Source organism: Canis aureus, chromosome 16 (assembly GCF_053574225.1).
Source record: "Canis aureus isolate CA01 chromosome 16, VMU_Caureus_v.1.0, whole genome shotgun sequence".
NCBI lineage: Eukaryota > Metazoa > Chordata > Mammalia > Carnivora > Canidae > Canis > Canis aureus.
In genome coordinates this window covers 37,392,834-37,417,372 of record NC_135626.1, presented here as the reverse complement: position 1 = coordinate 37,417,372, position 24,539 = coordinate 37,392,834, and the positions used below count along the sequence as shown (strand labels likewise).

Below are 24,539 nucleotides of genomic sequence, written 5' to 3'. Positions count from 1 at the left end.
CTCACACACGCGCGCGCACACCGGGCACACTCGCACGTAATGCACACCCGCTGCCGCCCAGGGGCTCATCCCTGCCAGCACTCCTTGGACACCCTCCGAGGGAAGACTTAGGAGTTAGAAGGGCCCCGCCCCCTCATTTCACGGGGGCGGGGGAGGGGGCACAGAAAGGTTTGCCCCAGGTCACGCAGCAGCTTGGTGACAGAGATGCCGCCCCCCACGCCCAGACCACTGTCTCCCAGGCCGATGCCCCTCCTCAGGGGTGACCTGAGAGCAGGTCAGAGACACCCACTGAGGCTGGGACACAGGGAGACACAGCACTGGCCCCCACCCTGTGAGCAGGGGTCTGGATCCTGTGACCTTGTGAGGACAGGGGATGGTGGGGTGCCACTCCCTGTTGCCAGGATCCAGCCTCTATTCAAATGTGTTCTGAGGTCCTTGATGGAGATTCCTGTCGCCTACCGTTTGCTTATGCCCTAGGCATATGCCAAGCAGGGGGAGGGGCCCAACTGTTTGCCCACTGCCGGATTAGGGTCACCTGATGCCCCAGATGCCAGCCAGGTACCTGACTTGTGGCAGTGGGACCACCTACTCCGGTAAAGACCAAAGAGGTGGCAAAGAGACTGCCTCCCCCATCGGAGGTGGCTCCTGAAGGCCACCTGCCCCTCTGTCCTGCCCCTCACAGGGCAGCGCCAAACTGAGGGCGATATCACATGAGTAGGCATGTGAGAGGCAGGCATGCTGCCCAGGAGTGTGGAGTCCAGAGTGGACAGGGGTGGGAACCAACCTGCCCTGAGGCGGGTAGCAGGGTGGGAGTGTTGGTGTGCCGGGGCTGGCTGTCTAAACCCCCTGGGCCAGTGCCCAGGCTGGTATGAAGAAGGTTCAGGGTTTCACCACTTCTCACTGCATCCTGGCCTCTTTGTTGGGCGCCAGAGGGTGAGGGGGCAGAGGGCGGGAAGCTGAGATGGGGCCAGTTAAGATCCTCAGTTGGCCCAGACAAAGGGGGCTTTATAGGCTGGGTGTGGGGGACATGCTGGGAGGAGGGAGGCAGGAATGCAGGCCGGGGAGGCCCTGAGCTCATGGGCAGCCCGGCTTGGGGCCGAGGTTGGACTCCCCCAGTCCTCACACCCTGTGGCCCTATGGAGCATTTGCTGCTTGGCTCCTGGGACTGCAGCCAGCAGTCCTGGCAGCCCCTCTTCCTGGGCCACCCATCCTCTCAGGGGGTCTGGTGGCCACTCCCCACGCACTCTGGTCTTCCCCGCCCAGCTGCAGCCTCTCTTGGCTTCCCTGCCATGCCTCCCAGTGGTTCCGTGGCCCCTGTCTGCTACCCAAGTTGAGTGAGTGCCCTGCTGGCTGCCTAGGGAGGGGAGGGACAGATTTGGGTGGGGTCACAGGGCAGGGCCATGGGGTCAAAGGAACTCTTTGTCTCTTCAGAGTCTGTGGGGGTCTGAAGAGAAAGAGACCAGAGACTGAGAAGAGTGCTAGCCAGCAAGCATGTCCCCCAGACCCTGACCCAGCCTCTCCCAGGTCGTGGTGGAGCTGGCCCTGGGCTGTGAAGGCAGGCTCCATTCCTCGCATTTGTTTCCCTCTGATTTTCCTTCAGGGATGAAGCAGCCACTGGGAAGTGACAACAAAAAGGAGGAGGTGGCTGTAGTGGCAGCAGCCACCCACGACGAGCTTCTGGAACAGCTGCTGCTTGGCTAGACCTAAAGTCTGGGGTTGGGCTTTGCAAGGTTGAGAACTGTCTGTCCCCAAAGATGCTGATCTGGCTCTAACAAATAGACTCCTACTAGCCAAAGTCACAATGGCTAGATTGATAAACCCTGAAGCTATTTTATCAACACACCCCTGAGAGTCCCTGTGAAGGACTGCAAGATCCATGTGTGCAGCCCCGAAGTCCTCTTCCCTGGCAGCCTGGATCCTCGACAAGCTCCAGCTCTTTATTTCCTATTGCTCCACTCGACATAGGCCAGAATCTTGAGCCACAGCATTACCTCAGAGGGGCAGTGGTAGGGGGGGTGGAGACAGGGCCCAGCCCAGGTCATTTGACATATACCTTATTGACTCTCCTTCATACGAGGACAGTAGTCTTGTCTCTTAATTATCTTGGGCAAAAACCTCCCTTCAGGGAGGAAAAGAAGTCCCAGTCTGGTCAGCACCGATATTTCCAGCCATCTTTGAGAAGCTTGGAGCCCCGCTGGAGGGAGACAGACCAAGGTTTAAGTCCCACGTCTGCCATTCAGTAGCCGTGTGGTATACTCACCTTTGAGCTCTAGCTTCCTCATCCATAAGCCAGGAGTGGTAATACTACCCCTCGGAGGGTTGATGAAAGATTGGGATGTGAGTATAACATTCTTGGTGCACTGACAGACACATAAACCATCAATAAAAGTTAAGTACCTTCTACAAAGAGCTGAGTTAATTCATTTTATGTTCATTATTTATTAGGTTTAGTTTATCAGGTGACAGTTTCTAACCCTGGTCCCAAATTCTGGGAGACCATACCCTGGCTACAACCAGGTGTTTCTTTTGAGGGTGGCATCTGCCTCCCATTGGATGGGGAGCAGAAATAATGAGGGCAGTTTCCAGCCTGGTGCTTATTTCTGCATCCCCCCCCCCCACCCCAGCTTCCTTCAATTCACCTCAGAGCCTCAGGGGCTCCCCAGGGAGCAGGGAGAGGGTGGAAAAGGATCTGAGAGCCGGGTAGGGCAGAGAACTCCCGACTGACTCCCGGGGTGGGGGTGCCATGAGCCTGGGAAGGGAGGAAGGAGGACGGTTACCCAGGAGGGAGTGGAAGATGAGCGGGAAGGGGGGGCATGGACCGCGGGGGGGGGGGCCCACTCCTCCACCTGCTGCTCTGTGAACAAAGCCAAGAATGATGCAATTCTGGCCTGGTTGCAGCTGAGGCTCTCAGCAGGCCCTGAGAGGGAAAAGTGGGCGTCAAGGGTGGGGAGGACAGATGCAGGGAGCCTGTGAAAGCCTGGCCCTGGAGCCCCAGCCTCCTCCTAGAGCCCCTCACCCAAGGGGCTCAGGCCCCTCACCACACAGGCACAGCTGCCTTTGAAGCAGGAGCCAGACATGATGCAAGTAGGACATCATTCCAGGCAGCCTCCTCCGAGGGGCTGGCACCTCCCACAGGGGAGGGAGATGACGAGCCCCAGAGGCGGAGCTGGCTCCCAGGCCCCCCCAGCCGGCCCTTCACGTGAGGGCTGGGGGGTGCTGGGCCGCAGCTCTCTGTCCCCTTCCTTTCATCTGGGAGACAAAGGCGAAATTCTCCGGAGAAGGTGGGATGGGAAAGCTCGGGAGAACCCTGACCCAGGCTCTGCACACAGTGGCACATATTTATAGACTTCAACAAAACCCAAGGCAGACACAGAGATGGGTCCAGGAGGCCCGGCGTTCCCCTGGGGCAGTCATCCAGCCAGGGGGGCAGCGTGGGGCCGGCGGGTGGTCTCTGCCAGCTCCAGGGCTCCCTGCCCCCTGCTCCCCCTTCTGCCTGGGAGTCAAGAGAACAAAGCCTTCGACCTCTCCCTCCACTTGGAGGGAGTCTGGTTCCACTCGCCAGCACGGTGTGGAGGATGTGTCTCTGGGCAGAGTGTCGCGGGGCTGGGCATCGAGTGGGGACAGCAGAAGAGGACTGGAGACGCTGCAGAATTTTAAATCCAGCCTCGCCCACTGCTGCCCAGCCAGACCGGAGGGGACAGCTGGGTGGCATAGCCCGAAGGAGCCGCTAGGTGGCAGGAAAAGCTCACCAACTCTCCTGGTTCCACCTGTTCCCACCACCCGCTGCCCCTGCCTCCCCCCTCCCAGTCCATCCTCCCGCAACCTCCCCCACCGCCCCCTCCAGCCCACCCCTCACTGCAGCCGCTGGTGACAGCCCTGAAGTCTTCATTTTTCCTTCTGCTTTAGAGAAGGCAAAAAGCTCCCAGTTCTTCTCTTTGAAATGCCACTAATAATGATAATAATTAGTGCCTGTGGCTATTGACTGAGTGCTGAAGAAGTACCAGGCATTTTACATGCATTATCTCATTTACTCACTCAGGAGGTAAGTAAAAATACTCTCTTTCTTTTCAAGGGGAGACAGACCAAGAGAGCTTAAGTAGACTATCCAAGATCACACGACTAGCTAGTCGTGGACCCTACGTTCAGACCAGGTCTACAAATACTGGGCAGGGCCCCTCGGAGAGTGGCAACGAGTGGGTGTAGGCATGCTGAGGAGACAAAGGAGCCTCAGGATGCCCTTGAGACCTTTCATCCACCATTCTTACCAAGCCCTGCCCCCCATACTTGACCCCTCGAGATTCTAGGAGGGTGTCTTAGTCTCAGGGTGAATGTGAAGTGTAAAGGTTTGCCTGGGGCGCCTGGGTGGCTCAGTCCCTTAAGCAACCTACTCTTGGTTTTAGTTCAGGGTCATGAAACTGAGCCCCACATTGAGCTCCGTGCTTAGCTTGGAGTCAGCTTGGGACTCTCTCGCTCTCTCCCCTTCAGCTCCTCCTTTCTGCTTGCTCACTCTCTCTCTCCCCCTCTAAAATAAATAAATATATCGTTTTCTTTTTAAAGGTTGCCTGAGTGATTTAGGCTCACAAACCCTTGCTCTGGCTGAGAACCGCTGCACGCTACCCTGATGCCTCTTCTATAGACTCCACAAGACATCCTGGCTTCTCCCCTTGCCCACGTTCCCCAGTTCAGGACCAAAGGTGATTCCAGCCCAGGGGACCTCCCCCTGGTACCACCTCTACTTCTCCTCCTCCTCCTCCTTCTTTTTTTAAAAAGGTTTTATTTATTTATTCATGAGAGACACACACACACAGAGGCAGAAACATAGGCAGAGGGAGAAGCAGGCTCCTTGCCAGGAGTCTGATGTGGAACTCGATCCCAAGATCCCAGGATCACGACCTGAGAGGAAGGCAGATGCTCACCCACTGAGCCCCCCAGGCGCCCTCCACCTCCACTTCCAGCCTGGCTCTTTGACCCATCCCTTGTTTTCAGCAAACATGCAGGGTATGTCTGTTGGTGTGCTGGCATAGCCCTGGGTTGTGGAGGTGGAGGACAGAGCAGAAGATGAACAAGACACAGAACCCACTGTCCACAAGCCATGAGTTCATATCTAAAGCTGGGCCTATACTTATTTCTTCCTAAGGTGTCCATTCAGAGAAACAGCCCCCTATCCAGAAGACAAGGATATGTTTGCCTATTGCCCTTTTCTTCGCTGGCACCAGGGCATGCAGAAGGGTGGCAGCTGCAGGGAAGGGGCTCCAGGAGATGACACCCAACATCCAGAAAAACTTCTTGAAGTTTTCTTTTTAAAAAAAAATATTTTATTGGGCAGCCAGGGTGGCTCAGTGGTTTAGTGCCGCCTTCGGCCCAGGTCGTGGTCCTGGAGACCTTGGGCTCAAGTCCCACATCGGGCTCCCTGCATGGAGCCTGCTTCTCCCTCTGCCTCTCTCTCTCTCTCTCTCTCTCTCTCTCTGTATCTCTCATGAATAAATAAATGAAATTTTAAAAATATTTTATTTTTGACACAGAGTGAGCGAGTATGAGTGACAGGGGGTGGTAGGGGCTGAGGGAGGAGAAGCAGACTCCCTGCTGAGCAGGGAGCCAGATGTGGGGCTCAATCCCAGGACCCTGGTATCACAACTGGAGCCAAAGACCAGACACTTACTCTACTGAACCACCCAGGTGCCCCTCTTGAAGTTTTCTTTAACTCTACCTATCTTCCACACCAGCTGACTGCTGCCAGACTGTCCAGTCCCATTTCAAACCTTCCAAACTTCTCCCAAGCTCAGCTGTGACCTGCCCACACATACCTCCCAGTATAAAGCTAGCTAGCCTCTCCTATTCTCCACCTATCTCATCACCCCCTGGATTTACAGAATAAAGGCCCAGAAATAAAACCAAGTTTTCAGAAGTGGGCAGGGAAAGCCAGGCCATGATACTACATGGGATTAGACCAGAGGCCCAGGATGTGAAGGGCACCTGAGCTGAGCTCTTTAAATGTAAACTTTCAGGGCACCTGGGGACTCTGCCTTAGGCTCAGGTCATGATCTCAGGGCCCTGGGATCAAGTCCCACATTCACCTCCCTGCTCAGCAGAGAGCCTGCCTCTCCTTCTCCCTCTGCTGCTCCCCTTGCTTTTGCTCTCTTGCTCTGTCAGATAAATAAAATCTTCTTTAAAAAAAATAAATGCAGACTTTCTGTTGGGGGAGAATTTGGCAGGGGGCAGTGGGTGGTTCAGTACAACCTCTGGCCCCTGAACAAAGCCCGCTGACCTTTGTGGGGAGCATCTTCCACCAAAGGGCAGCTCTGGGGCTCTGACACCAGGAGGAAGCAGTCCACACCCCACCTTTGGGAGATCTGGAGTTACAGTCATGTCACATAGTTCACACTCTTACTTCAACCACCAAAACAACTCCCATCCCTTGAGAAAATTCTGAAGATGACTGACATTTAGTAGTTAAGAGCTCCTACCACCATACAATCAAGTCGTTGTGTGTGTAAAAGGGGAACTCCAGGTTCAAGGCTAGCTGACTGGGAAAGGGGCTGATGTCACCTTTCCTCAACCACCACCTTGGCACAGGTACTGACCGTGCCAGCCCTGGGGGCAGGGAGAGCGCTGAGCGGGACACAGGCTCCGTCCCTCCCAGACCAGAAGTCACAATGGGCATGACAGGCAAGTAGGCAGACGTGTGGACAAGTAACGGAAGGAGCATTTGTTTGGCCACAAGCAGCCGGTGGAAAATTCCAGTGCTGACCCCAGAGTGAACCCTTGAGGGACAAGTTTCCAGATGAAAAGAGTGACAGGTAAGGGTCCTCCAGCGTGAGGGAGGGTGGAGTGGCAAGAGAAGGGATGCCATCATCTGGGGACACAGCATGTATCATAACCGGAGTGCAGCCTGTGTGGCAAGGGAAGGAGAAACAGCCTTGGACGGCAAGTGGAGTTAAAATTTTCTTCTCCAGGATGAGTCATCCATGATTTTCGACTAGGACAGTGACCAGAGCATGTTTTTTCTTCCGAAGAACTTTTTAGAAGGACTGGAGAGGGGATCCAGAAAGCAGAAAGAGTAGCTGGGAAGTTGCTGGAATTGTCCAGGTGAGGAGAGGAATGTCTAAATTAGGACATGGCAACAGAGGCCAGATGCATGATGAAGTCGCATCTTAAATCAGTGCATCGTTGGAAATCTTGGGACTCCGCTGAGAGGTCAGCCTAACTCCACTAATGCCTCTTCAGAGCCGGAGTCGATGCCTGTGCCTTTGGCTGAGCGCCGGAGGAATCAGAGGATTCTGATTCTCCAGAATCCACACCACACAAGCAGGCACTTGAGTCCTTATATACGAGATGCTCACACTACGAGAGGCTGGAGGGAACCAAGACAGACGGAAAAATCCGTTTTCTCAGCTCGCCCTCATCCTCATCCTTGGGAACACACATGCTAGAAGGATGGGAAGGGTGGGGGGGCCGCTCTCTTGCACCAGCACCACCTGCTGCAAGCTTGCAATGAAATTCTGGTCAGGGAGGTGCACAGCCAGGCACCACTAAATGGCCAAGGAACACAGGGGGTGACAGCTGTGGTGTCAGGTGTAGGGGGTGAAGATGATGGCAGGTGCCCGTTTTATTTATTTGGGGCTGTTACCAAAAGATTGCCTCTCCTATGGGCTTTATCACTCAAGTCAGAGGCTCCAGCACCTACCTTTCCTAACAAACCTGACAAGTCATCACGAACAACAACGCTGGTCTGAAATGGCGAAACCCTGCACCTCTACTTCGAAGAAATGCACACCAACGCTCTTGCCTGCTGGTGTGAGCAGAGTCCTTTCCAATGACAACTGCGTGCAAATGGCGGCCATTAGGGCATCTGAATTGCTCGCTCTGAGTTAAGCATCTTCCCTTGTAGTGCTGTTTGCCTTCATTGCTTGGCACACCTTTCTTTATCAAAACGGAGAAAGCTTCAGTTAGGAGTTCTCGCTGTCATAGAAGGGCTATCGGAATTGATACACCATCTCATCCTCACTCAGACCAGTGGCTGGAGGATGAGCTGACTGGGGCAGGTGGGGATTCTCAGACTCCTTGGCCCCGGGAGGCACTTCTTACCAGTCCTGTCCTGTGAAAACGCAACTCCCCCCAACTGGGTTTTAGCTCACGCAGCATGCTTCCTGCTCTGAGGATGCAGGGGATTTGTAGGAAATTCCCCCCAATGTGCCAACATGGCACCATGGCCCCTGAAGTGGGGGACTTGGAGAGGGATTAGGTGGCAAAGTGAAGAGGGGAGGTTCCAGTGGCTCGGAGTACACACGGTTGCCAATTGGAGAACTATTCTGTTCCCTTTCTCTCCAGAGGCACTGGGCTGGCAAGGCAGGAGGGGATGCAGGTTAAACTTATGGAAACCTCATCTGCCATCCTAGGGAAACACGGGGACTGACCGCTGGCTGGGGTGACATGTATACTTTCCCTAGCCACAGTCCCACACCACTGCTCACCAACCAAAAGGTCACACACTGGAATTCTCCTGAACCTGCTGGGGAAGGAGAAAGCAGCTTTGAGCAATGGCCTTGGCCTGGGGAACTTCCAACATCTCTAATTCTGACAAGACCAGTTTTGGATGTGTCCAGCTCGGTGGACAGCATGGAGGTGGCCCAGTCACCAGGGGTGGGTCATGTGATTTTATAGGGCTGGTGGTGGTGCGAGGAGTCACAGGAGATGGAAGGATTGACAAACACCAAATCACATGAAGTAATTTCTAAACATTTTTATTTCAAATCTCTTTTCACCCTTCCCCAAAAAGACATGGGTCAGTACAGCAATCATAAAAAGGAGATACAAACACAAGAGTCAAATGTCTCCCGCACTGACACTTACAAAAAAACTGGGAGTTGTACATGGGGTTTCCAAACAGGACCTGCAGCAGCTACTAACGTCCCTTTATAAGAGTCGAACATGCCTATTAATACAGTATATACAAACACCCCGTTCTGGAACTAATCTACAGGGACATCCCAACACCCACCCGTCTATCCCCAGAAAAATACCAAAACACACCCAAAGTGCATTTGTTTTGTTTATATCAAAACATCTTTCCCTTTCCCCACCCACCCACAGACCCTCCCACCCCATTTAACATTGGCCTGCAAGTCTATTTTAACCATTTAGTAATTTTTTATAGTTTATGAAAATAAATTATACAGCAACTATTTTAATAAATTAAGCACAAAAAGGGGAAGGTGAGGAGGAAAACTAAACCGGAAGACAAAAGCCAGGCCACGCTTTGGCTTGGAGGAGGGCAGGGTGGCAAACAAGGACAGAAGTGGTTGCAGGGGGTGTGGCTCCCCTTCTGGTGAAGAACTGGCAACCACTCTGAGCCCAGAATGACACCCCTCTTCATTGAGTTTCTTAAAAACAACCAAAAAATGTACAGCAGTGGCTGTGCCACAGGCAGCACCAGTTTGGGCATTCCAATGGCCGGCCTGCCCACAGAGCGGTGCCTGGATAATGCTTGTCCCTTGGAAAAGGTTCTGGGCCTAACAGTGGGAGGCAGGTCCCTGTTCAAGGGAGCACCAGGGATGGAGCAGCCAGCCTGCCCGCCCCATCTGAGCTGGGCGGAGCAGTGTGTGATTTCCTGGGTTCTGATCAAGAGTGTCCTAAGTTTTCTTCACACTCTCTCTCCAGGAGCAAAGATTGCAGTCCAGCTGCAACCAGACACTCATGCCTTCCCCCCTGGGCTGGCTGCTTTTGACCTGCCCAGTCATGCCTCTGGGCACTTCGGAAGGAGGGAAGGAGGGAGTAGTCCCAGGTACCCTCTAACGGAGATGAGATGAGCACGAAGGCAAGTCACAGACTCCACATGCAGGACCCGCTTCCCAGAGGTAGATGGGAGTGGGAGGGGATGGGGAAGGGGTGCAGAGGACAGGATGGGAAACAGGAGGACAGTGGGCCGGCACCTACCAGGAAGGTCGAGAAGCGATGAAAAGGACAAAGACAGTATGGAATCTGGATGTAGAGAAAGGTCTTTCCCTGGCAGATTAGAGAATCAATATTTTAAATACAATTCTTTACTCTGTTTTTCTACCTGTAGCACCTGAGTCCCCAGTGCTTTCATCGCTATGGTCCAAACCCCACCTCACTCCTCCCAAGGCTTTGCTCTCCCATCTTCTCAAGGCCTCCTGTCCTTTTGTGCTGAGCATGAAGGCTCCAAGGTCAAAACAGGATAAGTCATGGGGACTGGCAGACTCGACTTTGCCTTCTTGAGCTTTGAAGCCCACTAACCCTATAGCTATCATGGGTGGAGGGAGCCACGCTTCGCTTTTTTTTTTTTTCTTTTTTTTTCTTTTTTTTTTTTAATAAAAAAGATTTTACTCCCCAGGAGCAAATAAATCATTTTGAACTACTGATAAACACTGCTGCAGTGAAAAGAAAGATGGCTACATGTATGCAATAGCACAAATTCAGTGTAAGAACAGCTGTGTTGACAATTAGAGATAAAAATCACTTATCCACCCCCCGCCCCCCCACAAACCAAACCAAGAGGATTCCCATAGGGAAAATGTCTAACTCAAAAGCTCCTCCCTTAGGGACAGGGGGCATGTCATTCTCTTAAAAGGGGAAAACAAATGGTAGGTCTCCCCAGTGGAGATGCTTTCAACACTCCAACTGGTGGCAAGACTTCTGCAAATGTAGACATGCATGGACACCCAGACACACCCAGGCACGCGCGCGCGCACACACACACACATAAACACACTTTCAGACTTCCCACTATATCCCAGTGCCTAGTCCTCCATTTTCAGGGCTCAAAGCCAAGGGCGAGGCAGCAGGGCGGGGAACAGTCTAACCCAAGGGAAAAGTCTCTACTAACTCCATTTCCTGCTGGGACCCAAGGGCTTTAAGAAGCCTTGCTCTTCTGGGGGCCTAGGGTGAGGGCTGAAAAGATAGGTGCCCCAGGGCACCCAGCTCTATTTCTAGGCTCTCACGCCCAGATGTGCAAGCACTCAGCACATTTCCTGCTCCCCAGTTCTTCCTGGATGTGCCCTGTAGGGGTGCTTGCAGCCTCCTCTGCATCATTCCCAGCCTCAATGAGGGCCAACACCATCACCAGGTGAAAGGAAGGAAAGGAGGAGTAGAAACGGTGATGATGAGCTCCCCTCTCAGAAGCCTTCGTGCTACGGGGGGCAGCTCCCCTTCACTAGATCTAGGCACAGGCTAGCCACCTGGCCCAGGCCATCACCAATGGTCCCGAACTCCCAGTTACTGCCCACTTACCTAGTCCTCCTAGCAAAGCCCCACCCTCCTTACTCTGTGCTCCTGCCAAAGCACCCAAATTTCAAGTAACAGCAGATTGTAGCAGTAGTTGTCACTTGGCTCACAGTGGCTCACACTTGTCCTGAGGAAGGTTACAGTAGATAAATCACTAACAAGTAAGGGTCACAGAGGCAAGGACCCATTAACAACTTTGAAATCAGTGATGGGTCCCTGGAGGTGAGAACCTTTTCTAGTTTGTGACTTTAAAATACAACAACCAAAAAAGGAATAATGAGTTCCCTCTGTGGACTGCATTTCAATTAGCCCAACACAGAACTGGCAAAGGAGGAGTGGGCCCAGCCTGGAGAGATGAAGGGGATATGCTGTTCTCTCTCTGCTCTCTGCCCCACTCCCGCCTCTTCCTCCCCCTCATCTCCTGATGGAGCCTGTCTTCTTGTGAAACTCTGTCCTGCATCCCACTCTACTGAGGAAGAACTAGGCTACAGCCTGGGCCATGACTAGCATACAGACGAATCATGGACATGGGGACACATTACCCTTTCCCAGGAGGAGAAAGAAGGATGCTGGTGAGGTTGGGGCATGCCTCCTCAGCTGGTTTGGTTCTGGATCTGACTGTAGAATTCTCCAGTGGAAAGCCTTGGTACCACTAGGGGTACAAGGGCTCTGCCTCCCTCCCCCAGACTGTGCTGAGGGCAGTGAGGTCCCTGCCCATGGGCGGGAACCAGCTGACTTCTGGCTTTGGGTTCCACTTCACCATCACAAGCCCTCAGCACTCAGACTTGCTTGATGACTAGAAAGTTTCCGTCATGAAGAGTAACTGACACTGCTGCTCTAACCTGGTGCTGTGTCCTGTTCAACACATCCCTCAGATTTCTGCTTCCATGCTTCTGTTCATGTGTTTCTCATCTCACTGTCCTACCTTTGCCTAGGACCCAAAGCCTCACAGCCACAGAGCTCTCCCAGACCATCTGATCTACTCTGATCTTACCCATCTCAATTTCTTTAAAGAGAGCCCTTGATTTTTTGTACTGCACAGAGTCATTCTCCCATTGCTTCATGTGTAGCAGTCACCTAAAAGCTCCCTTAAGCCGGACATCATGTCTTTCCCCTCTTGTGTTTTCCATTGTATCTAGCCCAGAATCAGGCAAACACATTAAAACACAGTTGAAAAGAATTTCAAAATTATGGGTGGCAAAAAAAAAAAAAAAAAAAGCCCCCAAACCCAAATAACTGCACACGAGCCACTCAAGGATCCCTATGGATTGCAGACTATAGGCTCTAGAGCTGGGTGGCACTTTCTGCACGATGGCAAGTTAATCTGCACTCTCAAGAGGCAAGATTCACAGGGTAAGCCAGTTTCTGGGATCACTATTTTCACTGGTTGGTAATACTACATGGAATCCAAGGAAAGAAGAGGTACTTCATAACAAATCAGAGGTGGGCTGTGTTTATGCTACAAAGCTCATTTTGTGGGCCACATCTTTACAGGCAGCTAATAATGCAAGTTTCTTCCCTGCTCTGCTACAAGCAGGAGGACTGGTCATTCCATGCAAGACATAAGGCAGAAGGCCAATGCTTCCAGATGAGGCAGTCTTTTAAATTACCAAGACACTGGGACCTCATCCCAAACCATCAGGAAACCACAAACCTGAAGATATTATTTATCTCATGAGAAGAGGCAGATATAAGCACAGGGGAACCAAGAGAGGCAGTCTAATGGAACATTTACTACAAAAGAGCAATAAAGACCCAAACAGCTCAATTTTCACATCTTAACAGCAAACCTCTCCCAAGAGTAACTCTGCAGAAAAGCAAACTCGTAATATTACATGACTTGACAATGGCTCACTTCAGAAAAACTCAAAGAGCACTGGAAAGCACCTCCCTCCTCCTCTACTTCCACCTGGAAGGTGGGCAACTCCCAAATCAGCATTTGACAGACTTTCCAACAAACAGGGGGCAAATGGAATCTGACTCAGGAAAATGCATGAGTTGCTAGAGAAAAAACATAGGAAAATAAAAAAGCCCTTGCTACCTCCTGTCCCAGAAGTGGGACAACAGTGATAAACCTAAACACATGAGATGCAGTACTCTCCTCCTCACTGATCCAAAGACATTCCATTAAGGCTGAGACACAGGAGAGCTTCTCCTCAGAAGAGCACTATCACAATAGCTTCGTTTCTCACCATCCTCCATATTCCCTCTCACTAGCTGACAGACATATGGAGGTAAGTAACACTGACTCCTAAGTCGTGGGTACAGTCTGCCATTAAGAATCTGGAAGCATGCTCCATTAACTTTAGCAGCTCATGATTAGGGCTCTCAACTGCTCAGGTGATGAAAAAATCGATTGCCTTGACAGCTGGCAGAAGCAATAGGAATGATGTTACCATGATCAGAGTGAAATGTACAGTTATCTAAGGGGGCAGGGTGGAGGGTGGAAGAAGAATGGGACTGACTTGAGGTCACAGAATTCAGGAATTCAGGAAGACAAAACGAACACAGCTTCTATGAGAGGTGATTCTGAAATCAGGTTCCTAAACCTTAAAAGGAAAGGATGTGAGGAGTCACTACTTTCCCCAGCAGAGGCCCTTTGCCAGTCTTTGTTCAGCAATCTTCTTGTCCAGACTACTCACCCTCTCTTCTTTCCTGCTCCTACTGAAGCAACTCATGCTTAAAGAGAAGCAGATCCTCATCCCTTAGAAACTCCCAACTTGATATGTGCTTCTAACTCTTTCTCTTCCCTTCTTCAAGGTCAATGGTGAACACTTGCACTCTGCCTTTGGCACCAGCTGAATGACCGTCACTGGCAATCCCTCCCCTTCCCTCCCTCAGACCTGGCTCACCCTTGGCACCACTTCCAGTCCAATGGGCACAAACCCCAGCTGCCTTTAAAGGAAGTTTTCCATACTGAGAAATGCAAATATCCAAAACAAAACTTCTAAAAAAGGAACAGTGTTGAGACTTCTTCCAGTGTTCCAAGGAGCTTGTCCAGTTCCAGGATACCACAGGGGCTGGAGGTGAAGAGGTGAAGCCCCCGCTCAGAGAGTGTGGTTGTGTGCTTCTCCCAAGCCCCAGGGCTGCAGGGGAACCAAAGTCTTTGCGCGGAGGATCTCAGCCCTTCCAACTCCCTCCTTTCTCCTTGCTCCCTCTTCCACAGTAGCTTCATTTGGTTCTTCAAAACTGGAGCTTGGCAACAAATGCCTAGGTGCAAGAGGGAAAAATTAGAGCAGCTCAATGGAGTGGAACCAAATGGAGAACAGCCCAGCCTCTGGAGGTGGAAAAGTACAGCTCAAAGGGAGAACTGGAATCTGGATAGCCAAGGCTCCCACAAATGCTGGTGCTGGCTCAGGATAAGGAATGGCATTTGCTGGGGATATGAGCAGCCCATGGATGTGGACACCAAACAAAGCTCCTAAAATTACCAATATATTCTAGCATATTTCCTAACTTCTCTCTTTCCTTTTCCTTTGCCCCTTAATTTTCCACTCTTCCCCACTTCTTTCCTGAGGCTCATCTGCTCCAGGCACTTAAAAAAAAAAAAAGAAGGGCACCTGGGTGGCTCAGTCAGCTGAGTGACCGACTCTTGATTTTGGCTGGGTCGTGGTCTGAGGCTCGTAAGACTGACCTCAGCATGGAGTCTGCTTGATGTCCGCCCCCCCAACACACACACTCCTGGTTCGTCTTTCCCCCGCACACCCCACTCTCATTCTCTCTCTAAATAAATAAAATCTTAATTTTTAAAAAAATTATTTATGATAGTCACACAGAGGAGAGAGAGAGAGAGAGAGAGAGAGAGAGGCAGAAGCAGGCTCCATGCACCGGGAGCATGATGTGGGATTTGATCCCGGGTCTCCAGGATCGCGCCCTGGGCCAAAGGTAGGCGCTAAACCGCTGCGCCACCCAGGGATCCCCTAAATAAATAAAATCTTAAAACAAAATTGGAGTAATCCCTGGTGAGCCCAGCTAGAAATAGCCGTAAGTCTCTGCAGCTTCTGGCTATTGAAGAAGACTGACATATAATCACAAAGACTGATATGGCTTCTACTCCCTGATTTAAGGGCATCGTTCCACATGTTACTCTGTATACTGACTCCAAGCACCCTGACATGAAACTCCCCAGGTAAAAAAATAAAATAAATAAATAAATAAATAAATAAAATAAAATAAAATAAAATAAAATAAAATAAAATAAATAAAATAAATAAAATAAATAAAATAAAATAAATAAAATAAAATAAATAAAATAAAATAAATAAAATAAAATAAATAAAATAAAATAAATAAAATAAAATAGAAACTCCCCAGGTAACAGCACACAAAGACCAAGTGGACCATTCAGAACTCCCAAATTAAAATCAGCCCGACCAACATGAAGTCATAAGGGCCAAATTTCACAACATAAAGACGTCTCCCTTCAGGAGTGTTACTTCCCATTTTTCTTTTCTTTTCTTTTTTTTTTTTTTTACTTCCCATTTTTCTAGGAGCCCTAAAGTTTCAGTCAGGAGTGAGGACAGCATAATGCTTATTCTTTGCCACAGGCAACAATCCTGGTGTCACACACAGCAAAGAGACCCCAAGAATCCAGTTTAATCCTTTGCCAGTACATGACCACCCCCCATACTCACGGCCTGTATGCTTACTGGACCCCTTACCCAAATGCTCTACTCCCAGATCCTCTCCTGGCTGACTCCTTGATACTCAGATCTCAGCTGAAATGACACTTCTTCACAAGGGCCTTCCCTGATCATCCAAACTTGAGTACCTCTATCCCACGACTGATCACTAAACTTCACCAGGTTTTAGTCCTCATTAACATGTACAGTCAACTGAAATTAGCCTATTCACTTCTTTACATGTTTGCGGTCTGTCTTTCCTCATGGTAACTGCAGGTGAGTGAGCTCAGGACCACAGACTACCTGGCTCAGCATGCTCTTCCCAATCCACATGGGTACTTAACAAGGGGGCAGTGCTGCTGAATGCACAAACAAGTGGGGAGCTCACTAGGGCCTGTGAAAGACAATTCTGCCTTTGCACCTGTGAAAGCAGTTCTTCTATAGTGGGACTAAAGTCGAACTCCTTCTACCTTAAATCCATTGTGATTCTTGTCCTGCCCCTGCACACATGGAGTAAGTGTAACTACTCCTCCTCTGCCCTGCTTTCAGCCAGCAAGCCCTGCTTTTTTTTTTTTTTTGCTTTTTTTTTTTTTTTTTATTCATAGAGACAGAGAGAGGCAGAGACACAGGCAGAGGGAGAAGCAGGCATCATACAGAGAGCCTGACGTGGGACTCGATCCAGGGTCTCCAGGATCATGCCCTGGGCTGCAGGCGGCGCTAAACCGCTGCGCCACAGGGGCTGCCCAAGCCCTGCTTACCCCAAAACTTCTCTGCTCCGTGTTAGTTACTTATTCCCCAGACACTGAAGCTGGGAGCCACCCCCACCACGCTGAGCCCACCTCTGAATGTGCTGTTTGGGAAGGTTCCTCCTGAGGCACAGCACCCGCAGAGGTGGTGCTCTAGCTAACAAGTCCTAAGTACTCCGCAAGGATGCGTCTGTGTAGGCGCACCTCCCTGGTTCTCCCCTATCTTCCTATCCTAATTTCAACTGCAAAGCCACCAAGCAGAGACATCCTCCTAGATATCAGAACATTTTGATGTTTTAGCAGTTGTTTCCAAGGGCACACAATTTGCATGTAATTGAAGATATGACAAGAGATTGTACACCCAGTCTGGGATGCATTAAATTAAAGCTCTGTAGCTTCCCAGAGTTATGATTTCTTATTCTTAATTTCTCTTCTTTCATTCCATCTCCCCTTCTTCATCCTTTTAGCCCAGTTCACATGCTTTCCCCCAATAGGATCAGGGACTTCCAGAGCTAAGAGGGGAGGCCACGGCCCATGAAAACCCGAGGGGCATAACACCAGTCATCATGCTCTCCAGTTACAAAGAAAGCAGAGAGCACAGACATCCGTAAGGCTGTCACTCTATGGGTTTTCTCCTTAGTTTGTATCATGTGGGAAATGGCACCGAGGAACAGAGAAGGCTAGAGGAGCAGCAGACATATTCAGTGCTTAAAGAGGACAGTCTACATGAACAGGAGAGACAAGAGGTCATCACAGCTGGCAGATCGCGAGAATGTCAGGTCTTGCATGTAACCCACACTACCAGAATCACAGCTCTCTGGCAATTTTGTTCTCTACTCACTTCACCTCTATCTTTAAATGCTCCCATGAAGGCAGCTTAAAAGACTAATTAGAAGCAATCTGCACAAACCAGTATTCCAAGATATTTAATGGGGAAAATACATGAGGAGAATTCAGTTAATGTAGCAACGTAATGTAGCAATGTAAAGGGCCTCTTAGATAAATGAATTCCTTAGCTGATTCACTTATTCTTTTCAATAATTTACTCTTCAGTGGTCCAGATGGAACTCTAACTAGAAGAGTGAGCTTGTTTTCCTCACCCACATTCCAAGCCATGGGACATGGGAGTTCTCACTGAAGTGCATGCCTGTTGCAATTAAAGACATGTTTGCGTTCTCTTTCATGACATTTCCCTCCCTTTTGGTTTCCTGTTTTAATGTCATTTGTGCAACAGCAGGGAGATTGGCCAAAGTATGAGAGAAGGCTGCACACTTAGCTACATTTATGTGTCCTCCCTTCTTGTTTATATTCAATAATTAGCTTGCACATCTATTGGCAAATACTTTTTAAGCCCCTCATGTCTATCTGCTTTTCTCCCATGATATACCCCGATGAGGACCCCATTAACAGATCCGGTGACTCTCTGGGCAGATGCCTGGATTGGAAATATACACATAGGGTGTGAGAAGGGGGGCAAGGCCCACCACATGACAGGAACTCTCCCAGAAAAGACCTGACTGGACAGTGAGGCAGAGAGCTCATACCCTTGGCGGCGATCAGCAGGGGGCCCCTCGCTACGTGGAGGGTTCAACCTCTTGCTTCTGTTTGGAAATGAGCTGCGCTTCCTTTAGAGACAGGTATACCTCTTCCTGAGGATCATAGTAGTAGAACTTTCGGATATAAGAGATCAGAGGTCTGTGAAAAATACAAGAAGGATTAAGTGTTATTTACAAAGACCATAAACAAAAGACCACCTTTGTTCAACCCTTCCTTTTTCCCCAACCCCTATATGACTAACTACACAAAAAAACTCTGCCCACCTAAGAAACTTCCCACGTTCTTACTTGCTATAGTTCCATTTTCCTCCCTCTTACCACCTCCATTCCAGTCTTTGTAAAGACTGCAGAAGGGAGGCTCACGCTCACACACACACACACACACCTTCCTCCCTTCTAGCTGCCATGTGATACTTCTAGAGTTAGGTGCTAAGACACATGAGAAGAGAAAGGAGGGTGTCGTGAATAGCGCCAGGCTCTGCCTGTGCAATCAGCTGGCAGGTCTCACTCACATTTCTAACTAAGCCTCCATTCCTGCCCCAACCCGAAAGACCCCATTGTACTTAGGCAGTGGGAGATCCGGGATGTGATCTATCCGGACGAGCTGTCGGATTCGGAATCTGCAAAGGTGCTGGAGGGATTTGACATTGCTGAATCTAGACACTGGATAGAGCAGCTGGACTGGAGTTGGTGGTAGTCCTTCAAGAATGAAAACCAAGGACATATTCAGAAGGAATAATGCAGCTAACTACAACTTATGAAATAAATCCAGGGAAGGGAAATAGGGTTTCTTTATAGTTCGCATGTTTGTTCTGTGCAAAAGCTCCCTTCCACAAAGAACTGGTGATTTCCATTTGCAGAAGCATTACCACTAATATTTCACTCAAGAGACTCCATTCTCTGCCAAGGGCCTCCCTAGCATGACTCTTAACAGCTGAGAATCTAGCTCTTCAGAATAGCCCATGCTAGAGAGCATTAGGCTCTCCATGAAAAGTGAGAATCAAAGCATCCCTGCTAGGAATGGGAGATACTTATAGGGCACATCTAGCAGCATCCTGAAGGAGAGAACGGCCCCTGAAGGGTCCCCGGCCAATTCCAACTAAGAAGCTGTTAAGTAGAAAGCAATGGTTAGGATCAAGTCTACAATCCTGCACTCCTGCCATTTACTTCAAGCCAGGACAAGTGGGTTTAACCACCTCTTATTTCCCCACACTGTGCTCCCACCCCCCACCTCCTCCCATCATTCTTGCTCCTGAAATTCTAGGCTGGGTCCAGGAACAGAAAAAAAAAAAAAAAAAAGATGATGCTTTTAATAGGAAAGCGACTACAGTAGCTTGGGCAAGCTGGAAGAGTAGCACTCAGTGCCAAAGTGCTTGCTGCCTAATGCCAACCAGGCCCAATGGGACACACCCTGGTTTCATCAGTATCAGAAGGCTTGGGAAATTCCAAGCCCCAAGGGTCAATGCCACGAGAACAGAGACATCCACAATGGCAGGAACACTTAAACCAACTCAAGGGAACAAAGAATATCCTGGTTTCAAGAAACAAAGGGCCTGCAGAAGGTAAATAAGCAAACTGCTCTCAGAAAGAATGAGTTGCAAGATCTTTGAAAGAATTCTTTTCTCAGTCACTGTCCTCTCGAAATTCTGCAGACACGTCTCATTGGAAAATAACATATATGTTTTTACAGTTTAATTTCAAGCGTTTTTTTTTTTTATTTTTATTTTTTTTTAAGATTTTATTTATTTATTCATAGAGACACAGAGAGAGAGAGAGAGGCAGAGACACAGGCAGAGGGAGAAGCAGGCTCCATGCAGGGAGCCCGACATGGGACTCGATCCAGGGTCTCCAGGATCACGCCCTGGGCTGCGGGCGGCGCTAAACCGCTGCGCCACCTGGGCTGCCCAATTTCAAGCGTTTTTAAAATTTGGTTTGAAGGTGTGAGAAGAAAAACTTAAAGCTTGCAGATCATCTCCCAAAGCCTTTGCATGGTCATTGGTAGTGGACTTTCTAAAAAAGAAAAAAGTTAAAATACTATGATACTGTTACTAAGCAAGTTAAGCATGACTTAAAAACATTTAACTCACTTAGTCTTCAAACTATACTTTTAGACAGGTATCTCTATTATCCCCATTTCACATATGGAAGAAGCTGAGGCTTACTGGGCTCAGAGAACTTGCTTGCCACACAGAACCAACAAAATTGACCTGCCATGAACACCTCCTTTGTCTCATGAAGAGCTGGGTCCACAGAACCTCAGAGGGTTTTTCTAGGTGTCTCCCCAGAGCACTTGCCCTTCTGCTGTCCACAATAGTCCCAGCACTTTGATGCATGACTGGTCTCAGTCCACTCCTCACTCCTATTCCTTCAGTCCTTGGCCTTACACCTTGAAGCACTTAGCCCTCCTCCACCTGTATGGTTGGTCCTTTCCTCTCACATACAGTTTAAAAAAAAAAAAAAATCACACTTGGGTTTCTCCCTTGAATATATTTAAACTCAAGTGGTTTTAAAATGGTATTGGGTTCAAAGGCCTCTTTGAATTTATACCCTCTCTTATATGTTTAAAAAATATTCTTTAGTAAATTAAACTATGGCAAACAGAAAGCTTTTGGGGGTGGGTTGTAATAATGCTAAATCCAAAATGATGTTTCAGAGATAAAATTTATGAATCTATTTATTCCCAAAGACACAGTACTATCGGACTTGTGCTTAAAGATATCAGGATAATAAGCAGCATAAAATTATCCGATTGTTTGCCTACTTGAATTTTAATGACCATATATGCTTGCCTATTTAATTGTGTTACTTTTAGCCTTAGGTTGACAAATAGCAATTTGAAACCTGTTAATTCTCTGATATTCCCTGGTGTCAACCTGACCATTTACTGTTTGCCCCCTTACACAGCAAACAATTGGAGCTCACACAACCAGAACATGTTAATGGAAGAGGTTAGAAATGGAAATAAATCTGAGATAACACTCCAGGACAGCAGAAAGAGAGAGGGTGAGGTGAAATAGTGACCATCAGAAACCTTCCTTTGGTTCTTTATATCAAGGGTTTTGGGCACCAATCTAGCTTCTGGCCACTTCACTGTTTGTCCCCACCAAAAGGACCAGATTAGGGGTGACAAATTTCTTCCAAGTTTGAACACCCCCTACACACAAGTCTTTCTGCCAAACCAAACTTCCCTGAAGACCAGAGTTATCCAGACCAAAATGTCAATAGTGCTGAATTAAGAAACCCTGGGAAACAGTGAAGACCTGTCACTGAACAAATAATTATAAGATTAAGGATGGTTACAAAAGAGAGATAAATTTCCTTAAGAGTTGTGCAATTCAAAGTGTGATTAAAAAATAAAAGGTATTTGGATTGCTGGCTGGCACAGTTGGTAGAGCACACAACCCTTGATCTCAAGGCTGTGAGTTCAAGGACCATGTTGGGTGTAGAGATTACTTAAAAATCTTGAAAAAAATTGTTTTTTTTCCCTCATGCACTTCACAGATGATGAAGATCCTCTCAGCTAAGAAGGATATGCTCCCTTTGAGTTTTGGTTCTAACAGCATCAGGGGTTCCATACTAATCCAATCATACTCCCTTTTTGAGACTGCTAAATGGTGGTGTTAGGCATTTGGTTTGTAACTGTGGAATGCACCAGACTGAGATGCAAACAGTGACTTCAGTGACCATGCTCCACTACTAGGGAGAGAGAAGGGGGAAACCAAGATCAGGCGCCATCATTTTTATTTTCACTAAGGGTACCTCCCCTAATGCCAATTATTCCATTTATTCTAATTAATTTCCTTCCTTCTGTTCCTTACTTGCCACCATTCAGAACTTTCCATTAGTCCTAGCTTTATGATTCCTATGATCCCTGGCGTCCCTTTAACACCAGTCTGCATGGCCTGTTAGTGCAGCCAGCTCTAGTATTGAGCCAGAAAAAAAAACCTTTGAATCCTGGCTCTGTAACTCACTGTACCTCTGTGGTGTGTGTGTGTTTAGATAGGCTCCACACTAAGCCCAATGTGGGGCTTGAACTCATAACTCTGAGATCAAGACCTGAGTTGAGATCAAAAGTAGGACATTTAACTGATTAAGCCACCCCAGCTCCTCACTGTACCTCAGTTTCTTAATCCGAATGAATGAATGAAAGAAGGAAGGAAGGAAGGAAGGAAGGAAGGAAGGAAGGAAGGAAGGAAAGAAAGAAAGAAAGAAAGAAAGAAAGAAAGAAAGAAAGAAAGAAAGAAAGAAAGAAAGAAAGAAAGAGAGAGAGAAAGGAGGGAGAGAGGGAGACTACGTGTCTCTTTAAAGGATTTTGTAAGGGAAATGAAATAATACCTGGCTCCTTGCAGGCATTCGGTTATCATCATCCCAAAGTCTCAATAAACAGGCTCCTTTCAGATTCTGAGTTAAAAATCCCTGGTGCAGGTTAAGAAAGTTTGACCTAGGGCAGCCCGGGTGGTTTAGCAGTTTAGCACCGCCTTCAGCCCAGGGTGTAATCCTGGAGACCTGAAATCGAGTCCCATGTCAGGCTCCCTGAATGGAGTGTGCTTCTTCCTCTGCCCCCACTCCCTTCTCTGTCTCTGATAAGTAAATTTTTAAAAAAATCTTTAAAAAGAAAAGAAAAGAAAGTTCGACCCAAATGCTAATGACTACCTCTTCTTCACAACAAGTCCCTGCTAGAATCAACCTCACAGAAATACCTAGACTTTTATGACAAGCAAAGGACAACAAACAATGGTAAAGGAGAATATTGGCTTTGTCTTTTGTCCCAATCCTTCAAAGAGAGGTCACTTATGGTCTAGGAGTAAATATTAACTCTGCTTTGCCTTCTCTGTTTGATTATAATTTTAAGTATAAATAGATATCCTTTTTTAAAAAGATTTTATTTATTTATTCATGAGAGACACAGAGAGAGAGGCAGAGACACAGGTAGAGGGAGAAGCAGGCTCCATGCAGAGAACCCAATGTGGGACTTGATCCTGGGTCTCCAGGATCACGCCCTGGGCTGAAGGTGGCGCCAAACCGCTGAGCCACCGGGGCTGCCCATAAATGGATATCCTATCTGTAGCTTTCCTTACGGGTCCTAGAAAGACATCCTCCACTAATAAACACACTTCTGACTTCCTTATGTAGTCTCTACAAATCACAGCAAACTCAGATTTCAATCTGCTTGCTGTTACTTTTCCCCATTAATAGAGTGGTTAGTAAATAAAGCAGAGAATTTGGAGACTGTTGAGCCTGGGTTTGAACTTTGACTTGAGCACTGATCAGCTAAGTGACTTTTTTTTTTTTTTTTTTAGATTTTATTTATGAGAGAGAGAGAGAGTACATGCAAGAGAGGGGGAGAGAGAGAGAGAGAGAGCAAGGGCCAAGGGAGAGGGAGTGGGAGAAGCAGACTCCCTACTGTGGGGGCTCCATCCCAGGACCCTGGGATCATGACCAGAGCCCAAGACAGACGCTGAATGACGGAGTCACCAGGCGCCCCCGCAAAGTGACTTTTAGAGTAAGTAACTTCACATTTGAGCCTCAGCCTCACTTTCTTCACTGGCAAATGAAAATGGTCTTATCTATAACTAGACCAATCTATTAAATAGCTTTGGGTTGTTATAAAAAATTATATTTATTCCTTTGTTTATTTTTAAAGATTTTATTTATTTATTTGATATAGAGAGAAAGAGCCAGAGAGCACAAGCAGGGGGAACAGCAGAAGGGAGGGAGAAACAGGCTCGGAGGCAGGGCTAGAACCCAGGACCCTGGTATCATGACCCTAGCCAAAGGCAGATGCTTAACTGACTGAGCCACCCAGGTGCCTCAGAGATGAGAGATGTTTAAATAAAGAATCTGACAAAGTAACTGGCACAGGATACACAGTTAATAAATAGTAGCAACTGTTACAAGTTCTAGCCCTTACCAAAGTTAAGAATCTTAGTTAAAGTTTCTGCAGACATGGCACATTTGTACAAGGAAATGAGCTATACCGGAGGAGTCCAAGACTCCTCAAAGTCTCTCAAATACCCTACAAATAGATATATGCTCCAGACCCCTCTGAGAAGATTTCCCTGGTTCACCCATAAACAGAGCTGCTTCCTTTGCCCTTGTCAATCACTGACCACCATGCCTTGTATTGAGTTCTACATGTGCCCTTGCCTTTACCTTCCTACCTATTCTCTCTCTGAGGCTATGAGATCTCTGAGGGTAGAGGTGTGGCTTATTTTTGATACTGAGTTACAGAATTAATGTTTGTCAAATAAATAATCTCTCAAAGTCACAAGCTTTAAAAATTACTAAAGAGTCAATTCCTGTAAGAAAGGATTCTAACTTTTCCCGTTAACCAAGTCAACTGCACGAGACCCAACTGTGTTGACAGCACTGAG

At 48.4% G+C, this 24,539-nt stretch overlaps 1 protein-coding gene and 1 long non-coding RNA gene across 3 annotated transcripts in view; one reads left to right on the top strand and one right to left on the bottom strand.

The window, feature by feature from the left end:
* The first annotated feature begins 6,661 nt into the window (after positions 1-6,661).
* LOC144286488 (uncharacterized) lies at positions 6,662-10,348 on the top strand. The gene is made up of 4 exons (XR_013354531.1): positions 6,662-6,797; positions 6,954-7,086; positions 9,658-9,854; positions 10,064-10,348. It is a non-coding gene; the product is annotated as an uncharacterized LOC144286488 (long non-coding RNA).
* SOCS7 (suppressor of cytokine signaling 7) overlaps positions 8,726-24,539 on the bottom strand; it is a 32,089-nt gene continuing 16,275 nt past the window's right edge. For both annotated transcript variants that reach the window (XM_077852986.1, XM_077852987.1), the window contains 3 exons: positions 18,729-18,864; positions 18,154-18,304; positions 8,726-14,451 (listed from right to left, as the gene is read on the bottom strand). In XM_077852986.1, coding sequence (XP_077709112.1) covers positions 18,184-18,304; positions 18,729-18,864 — 257 coding nt within the window. In that variant the 3' untranslated portion in view covers positions 8,726-14,451; positions 18,154-18,183. The remainder of the gene's footprint in view (positions 14,452-18,153; positions 18,305-18,728; positions 18,865-24,539) is intronic.